Source organism: Cyprinodon variegatus, unplaced genomic scaffold, assembly GCF_000732505.1.
Source record: "Cyprinodon variegatus isolate N-32 unplaced genomic scaffold, C_variegatus-1.0 Scaffold1837, whole genome shotgun sequence".
NCBI lineage: Eukaryota > Metazoa > Chordata > Actinopteri > Cyprinodontiformes > Cyprinodontidae > Cyprinodon > Cyprinodon variegatus.
In genome coordinates, this window is record NW_015152290.1 from 18896 (window position 1) to 27219 (window position 8324).

Here is an 8324-nt window from a genome sequence, read left to right on the forward strand (position 1 = left end):
ATTACTTTAGTAAGCTGTCCAGACCAATCAAAATGTTTTGCGCAATTGTGCAAACGTTAAAACAATTATGTATTGTGACGTCATCAAAAGGCGCAGACCCCCGAGTCAATCTGGTACCTACACCGTCTTCCCTACAGAAAGAACTAATGTCTTTAAGGACTCTAAACTGTTTTAAGCCCTTTCGTCTGTAAACTAGATTAGTAGGAAATTATTGTGATCATCAAACTGTAAAGAAACGCGTTCAGTCGTCTGTCGTCCTCTGCTGATTCAGGAGTCGTGCCACAATGGCAGATCTGTACTGTTAGGAGAAGAAAAGCTGGAACTTTAGCTGAAGCCTGGATCATTTCTAACTCATTTCATAAACTGTACAAAAGCAAAGTTAAACATTTAACAGTTCCACTGTTAAACGCTCTCGTTGTTTTTTTTGATTGTTTTTTTTTTTTTTTTACAGCATCACAAAAGCAGAGTTTAGGTTATGACACAACATGAAACAAATGACAATAATAAAAGCATTTAAACTTGAATAAAAACATCCACTGTGGCCCTCTAGTGGCGGAACAGCAGAACGGCAGCTTGTTCCGGGTCAGTTGTTCTTGGTGAACTCGCCTGCCTCCCAGCGCAGAGCCATGGCACTCTTCCGCCTCCCCGCCGTAAAGGCCTCAGGAAACTGAAAGACAGGGGGAGATTTCCTTAAATATATTTAAATATTTTTCTTTTTTTAATCACCTATTAATCATACATGGTGACATTTAAAATAGTGATTCCACCTGAAAAATATTCTTCAATGCCTTTCTGTTATATGAATACAAACAATTGTATTTCCAATTTATAGTTTGGGAGCTGTGCTTATTTTAATTCACATATGGAATTTGAGAGTAATGGGGTGTTTAGATTCAGCTACTGTTTTCCGGCTGCAGACCAGAGAGGATAACCAGCTCCCTCTGAGTTTAGGAGGCTTGAGATGATAAAGGAAGTTTTTGATCCAGAGGAGCATCAAGGTTGGTCAAGCTGAGGATTACAGACTGTGTGTCTTTGAAGTAAATGAGGAAACTTAGAATGTTTTTCTTACGGCTTTCGACAGGGTAAAGGTGCATTATCAACCAACAAGTTTTAGGCATCAAAAAAGCTTAAACAGGGAGATTGGAACACGAGTTGCTTTGATGCTTCAACGCTCTGGTTGTTTATCTGTTATGTTCTGCAGCTTCAGGCTAGAGGGCAGCTTGGCTTTATTTAATCTATGAGTTGCAAACATAGATTTAACATGTTTTTAAGGGATTCTCGGCCCGGGGTCTTTCTGCATGGAGTTATCATGTTCTCCCTGAGCATGCGTGGGTTCTCTCCAGGTACTCAGGCTCCCTCCCACAGTCCAAAAACATGACTGTTAGGTTAAATGACTTGTCTAAATCCTCCTTAGGAGTGTGTGTGAATGGTTGTTTGTCCTGTTTGTCTCTGTGTTACCCTGCAATAGACTGGCGACCTGTCCAGGATGGGCCCCGCCTCTCGCCCATTGACTGCTGGAGATAGGCACCCCTCGCGATCCCACCCAGGACAAGCGTGTCAGATAATGAATGGATGGACGGATGTTTTTAAGTGAGAAAGTCCACCTCCAAACATCCTCTGTTCATCAGTTCATCAGGATTATAATCCCACTAAAATCTGCAGTTCTTGTCCCGGACTCAGCAGTTGGCCTCTCAAACTGAGCCTGGTTCTGGTTCTAGTGGAGGTTGGACACTTATTTTCTGAGAAAAATCCTCTTTCATACCTTTAATGCGAAGAATGGCTGAAACCATCCCTCAGGAGCCAAAGTGGTTGATTTGTTGTCCTTTCATGGCTTTTAATCCCTGTGCAGCACTTTGTGCTCTTTATCTTAACCCACTGGAGATGTTTTAGCTCCAGTTCCTCCATCTCATCTACAAATGATGTAGCTCCAACTCACCTCTTCCTTGATCATGTCATTCTAAATTCTTGCTTGCTAGCTGTACTAGCCCAGTTGCTCATGTGGTTGTACATGTCCTCCTCAAAATATTAGCAGATTGTGATAAAGTTCATTATTTACTATAATGTAATGATAAAACTTGAACATTCATATATTTTAGATTCATTACACACTAACTGAAATATTTCAGGTCTTTTATTGTCTTTATATGGATGATTTTGGCAGACAGCTCATGAAACCAAACCAAAACCCAAAATTCATATCTCACAAAATTAGCATATCATGAAAAAGATCTCTGAATGAACTTTGCACCTAATCATCTGAATCAACAAATGAACTCTAAACACCTGCAAAAGATTCCTGAGGCCTTTAAAACTCCCAGCCTGGTTCATCACTCAGACCCCAATGATGGGTCAGACTGCCGACCTGCCTGCTGTCCAGAAGGCCGTCATTGACCCCCTGAAGCTGGAGGCTATGACACAGAAAGATATTTCTGAACCAATAGGCTGTTCCCAGAGTGCTGCTGTATCAAGGCACCTCAGTGGGAAGGAAAAAGAGGCAGAAACCGCTGCAAAACCAGAAGAGGTGACCAGACCCTGAGGAAGATTGTGGAGAAGGGCCCATTCCAGACCTTGGGGGACCTGTGGAAGCAGTGGACTGAGTCTGGAGTAGAAACAACCAGAGCCACAGAGCACAGGCATGCGCAGGAAATGGGCTACAGGTGCCACATTCCCCAGGTCAGCCACTTTTGAACCAGAGACAGCAGCAGAGGAGCCTGACCTGGGCTACAGAGAAGCAGCTCTGGACTGTTGCTCAGTTTTACACGTCATTTGGAAATCAAGGTGCCAGAGTCTGGAGGAAGACTGGGGAGAAGAAAATGCCACAAGTCCAGTGTCAAGTGCCCACAGCCAGTGATGGTCTGGGGTGCCATGTGTTGTCGGAAAATTTAGATTTCTCTATTATATATTAATTCATCCTATTTACTCACTATAAAAGTTTTCACTCAGTCTGTTTCTCTCTGAAGGCCAAACAATTCTCAGTTGGATGGTGTTTGCAGACCAGAAATAGCGTATTCCCATAACAAACCAGATTCTTTCTCAAGGTTTATTCATAACATGTTACAGTTTCACCAAAGTGTCTGTAATTTGTTTTGACTCTGACTACTTTTCCATTGTTGTAAGTAAGGAGGAAAGAACGCTGCCCAGGCAGAACAGGGCTGAATACTATGCCAGGAGGGCTGTATGATGAACTGTTCTCTCTTTGCAAAGATATGAATAAATGTGCCGACTGAGTGAAATCCATTGAACTCCGTTTATTTAACTAGGGTGAATAGTGGAATATTCTTTTCCCACAACACATGTCAGCTGCTGAAGTTGGGTTTTATCAAGGCCAGGGTCAATGCAGCTATCAGGAGAGTCTGGAGCACTTCATGCTCCCATCTGCTGAAAAGCTTTATGGAGATGAAGACGACCTGGCACCTGCTCACAGAGCCAAAGCCACTGGTAAATGGTTTACTGGTATCACTAGGCTCAATTGGCCTGCCAACTCTCCTGACCTGAACCCCATAGAGAATCTGTGGGATATTGTGAAGAGAAATTTGAGAGACACAAGACCCAACACTGTGGATGAGCTAAAGGCTAAACGCTATGGAAGCATCGTGGGCCTCCATGACACCTCAGCAGAGACACAGGCTGATTGCCTCCATGCCACGCCGCATTGAAGCAGTCATCTCTGCTAAAGGATTCCCCACCAAGTATTGAGTGCATAACTGTACAGAATTATTGAAAGGTTGACTTTTTTGTATTAATAACACCTTTCTTTTATTGGTCGGATGAAATATGCAAATTTTGTGAGATAGGAATTTTGGGTTTTCATGAGCTGTCTGCCAAAATCATCCGTATGAAGACAATAAAAGACCTGAAATATTTCAGTCTAATATAAAATATATGAATGTTCAAGTTTTATCATTACATTATGGAGGATAGTTAACTTTATCACAATTTGCTAATATTTTTGAGAAGGACCTGTACGTATATCCCTGTAATGTATCTAGTCTATCTGCTTATAGCTCTTTGACAGCGGCAGCAGTCAGGGATTTTAATCCTACTGTAATTCTGGATTATGCCACAACTGTTCCTCTAACAGCAAACAGACAGAGATGACAAAGACTGAAGCTACAATGTATTTCCAGGCTTTCTCTGCATATAAGTGTTGCTAAATGAGAGAGAAGAGGGATGGTTTCAATCGTGTGAATCCCTTTATTTTCCCACAATCACTCTGCATTTAACCCATTCCCTTGGGGAGCAGTGGGCTGCCATTGTATGGCACCTTGGGAGCAGTGTGGGGTTGAGGTTCTCGCTTTGGAATCCAGAGTGGAGGCTGTCGGGATTGAACCGGGTACTTGCAACCTTCTCAGAGCACAGCTAACTGCTCTAACCACTAGGTCAACACTCATGGGACCAAACCAGTTTGTTGTGTTGGATGGGATGTCAACAGCAATCGCTTAGAGACAAACTTACCCTGTGGTCACAGGATAAGGCAGAGCGATCCATCCTGTGGGGGGTTTTCATCGGGGATGATGGAGAGGACTTGCACTTAATGGGTACAGTACCTAAAAATCAGATCAAACAAATGATTCAGGAAAGAGGAAGTGAAACGTTACAGACGATGTGACGTGTGGAGAATCTTATTGACATACCTGAGGTATCAAATGACAAAGTGTCCATGTGATTTGCCAGGCCAGTTTCCGTGCCAAACATGTCTTTCCCATATAGGGTTGCCCTCTCCTTCCTGAGCTCTTCCTCCCTCTGCTTCACCAACCGTATCTCTTCATCTACCAAGGATATTGTGCTTCTTGAACGGAGTTTGAAGAAGGGGTTGTTGAGGAACATTTTTTCCTGGGGCTCGTCACAGCCTTTGTTCAGGGAGAAGTCAGAGGCACTTCGAATGATCAGATTGGATGTTTCCAGGATGATCAGATTGGAGCTGTTTTCGTCTGGGCACCATTCTCCAGATCCAGAGGGGGCGTTGTCTTTGCCAAACGTTAGGCTGGATGCCAAGTCTTTTCTTGGGTCTACGATTATAACATTGTTTGCAGACACTTCCTGCTTTGATGGTTCATTAGTTGGTGATGAGGTGATGATGAATGACGGAGTGAGGGGAGTACTAATGGATCGAGGGATGCTTCTTGATGGAGCGCAGTCAGTTGATTTGCCCATTCTGGATAGTCCCCTTTCCCTTTTTAAGTTTTCTTCCCTCTCCATGGATATACGAATCTCCCTTTCGATTGGTGTTTCGGCGTCATCATAAGGGGACCTATAGCTGGAATCATCCAGGCCAGAGTCCTCTGAGCAAGGGCTGAATTGTGTGTGGGAATAATCCGTGACCAGGTTCAAACTCTCCAGATCCCGTGCCTTCTTAGGGGTTCTTTCAATGTGTCGGACAGGGGTGTACATGAAGCTGTGGCTGCTGTGAAGGTTTGACTGCCTGCTCGAAGGTATGACAATCTTATTTTTCATTTGCTTCTCCATTTCTCGCCACTGCTTGCGAGCAAGCTGGAAGTCCACATGTTCTGTACTGACGTTTTCACTCTTTGTCTCCTGAATGACACAGAAGTCTTTGGGCAGCCTCTTGACTGCGTCCACACTGCCGTCGTCTTGGGATTTCGAGTGGTTATGGTTGACATCTCTGTAACTTTCGCTCTCGTCTTCCGATATTTTTGACAAACCTTGAAGGCTGAACGGGCTGTATTTAACCTCATGCGGGGGTGTCGGGGAGCAGGTTACAATCCCCGGTTGTTCCAAGACTTCAGACACTTTTGGGACCTCAATACTAATTGCCTCTTCAAAGTTGGTCCTCTCTGGGTCATTGTAGTCTGTCTCGTCAATTTTCTGGACAAAAAGTTCCTGGGCACTCAGCTGCAGACTATCCAAATATGAGTCATCGTCTTCTTTATTTATGGAGGAGGAGAAAATAGCTCTCCACTTTTCATCTGTATCACTATCTGATGAAGCCGCCGCAATCTCCACTCTCAAACATTCATCGATGTCTTCCGGGTTATGGTAGGACTCATTGGAAACATCTGACATGGCCTCCTCTCTTATGCACTGCTCTAAGGGAGACTCCTCATGAAAAGGCTGGTCAAACAGTATTTCATCAACATCTGGACCTTCATCTGTATATTCGGCTAGATGTGTGTAGGACTCATCATCTAAATCAATAATATCTCCTCCCTCTGGTCCGAGTTCTCCGTACAGCTCCAGTTGAGGATCCTGATCCTCAGGGTCACCTTCAAGTGGAAGGTCTTGGTGAAGCTCAGGGTTAATTAGCCTCTCAGTTTCTTCCTCAGTCTCTGGTTCAGCTTGTCTTTGCAACATGTCCCCCACCCCCCAGTCTTCCTCAGGCTCCGGTTCAGCATCTTTCTGCAGCATGTCCCTCACCCCACAGTCTTCCTCAGTCTCTGGATCAGCTTCTCTCTGCAACACGTCCCCCATCCCACAGTCTTCCTCAGTCTCTGGTTCAACTTCTCTCTGCAACACGTCCCCCACCCCACAGTCTTCCTCAGTCTCTGGTTCAGCTTTTCTCTGGAACATGTCCCCCACTCCCCAGTCTTCCTCTGGATCTGGTTCAGCTTCTCTCTGCAACACGTCCCCCACCCCACAGTCTTCCTCACTCTCTGGTTCGGCTTCTTTGTGCAACACATCTCCCACCCCCCAGTCTTCCTCTGGCTCTGGATATCGCTCAGGCTCTGGCACTCCTTCGTGCCCCACATGTTGCTCTGACTCATTCTCCTGCTCAGTGTCTTTCTCTTGTGTGTCTTGCCTCCTACGGTGGGCCTCATTCTCATAAACACTGTCAGCACTGGAAAGGGTATCAGACACAGATGAGTTCAGGGACTCATTCCTGTTGAGCTCTTCGGTCTTTTTCTCATCTTCACAGGTGCCTGGTCTGGTTTCAGAGAAGGGGCTGTCATCGACCTGCCTGGTGCTGCTTGGACTTAATTGTTCCTTAACTTCCTGAGAGTCTGAGACGTCCGCCTGTAACCCAGCTAGCTTATCACAAGCACTAAAATCCATTTCATGCTTGGCTCCCTCCATTTCACAGTCCATCTCCAGCGTTGATGGTATGTCTGTTTCCATGGTGACAGAGTTGTGATTTTCAGTCTCTTTCAAGTCTTGTTCATCGGTGTCCTTCTTCTCAGATGAAACAGTCTGTGGGAAACAGACAGAGCAAAGAGGCTGAAGGACGCCACCAGAACCATAAACACTCAGCTGGCATCTACCGACTACAGTTGTCTCTGCATTTCATAAAGGTTTATTTAAATATTTCACTTCATGGACTATAAATAGATATATAACCAGGGTGAAGGTGGAGGTTTCCACGTTACCTCACCAGGACCTCAGTAGGTCCAGTTAGACCTTCTGCTATTGTTCACATCTGGGACAGCTCCCTGTTTGGGACGTGTCTCCTGGTTAGTTGATGTGTATGTGTAGGGGGGGGGGGTGCAGGAGGAGCTTGTGTTGCTGTTGCCAGGCTGCCTGATTGCCTCCCTGAATGTGCAGCATTCAGACAGGATGTTATGTAAGGCTGCTGCGGGGGTCAGCTGCCCACACACTCCCAGATGAGCAAGTGTCCCTGTGAGACGACAGGCTCCTAGTCCCTTTGCTCTTCATACCAACACGCGTTTCTTAGATCTTCTGTCAGTTCGCTTTTTTCACATGTTTAAACACCCTGAACTGGATAATTGTTGAACAAGGACTGAGCAAAATATAAACCAGGAAAAAATAAACTCTAGTCTATCAGGAAAGTATTCACACACCTCAATGTTAAGCTCTAAATTCTTCACATGACACCCCAACATGACAGATGTTTGCAAAGTTATGAGAAAAAGAAAACAGCAAAACATTCAAATCTGAGTTAACTTTTCTTAAAAGAAGTGGAGTTTTCTTGAATTGATCAGGTGAGAAGATGATAAACATTTAAAATGAGAAAAGCAGTAGTCTCATTTCAAGTGGGAAATGATGGAGTTAGATTGGTCTCGGTTTTCACAAATATGCATATGTGATTCATACATGCACAAGAAAAATCCACACAGCACAAATCACGCAAGCATATAAGATCCACACACACACACACACAGCACCATTCATACAAGCATACAAGCTCCACACAAACATTTCGATTCAAGCAAGCATACAAGATCCACACACACAGCACAATTCATGCAAGCATACAAAATCCACACACAGCACGATTCACGCAAACTTACAAGATCCACCCACAGCACCATTCACGCAAGCATACAAAATCCACACACAGCACGATTCACGCAAGCATACAAGATCCACCCACAGCACCATTCACGCAAGCATACAAAATCCACACACAG

General features: G+C 44.6%; 1 protein-coding gene across 1 annotated transcript in view; it reads right to left on the reverse strand.

Annotated features, from left to right (window-relative positions):
- Positions 1-4572: 4572 nt before the first annotated feature.
- The window catches only part of LOC107104666, a 57328-nt gene continuing 53576 nt past the window's right edge, over positions 4573-8324 (reverse strand). The window contains exon 6 of the mRNA XM_015404717.1: positions 4573-7146. Within this exon, the coding sequence (XP_015260203.1) occupies positions 4573-7146 (2574 nt within the window). The remainder of the gene's footprint in view (positions 7147-8324) is intronic.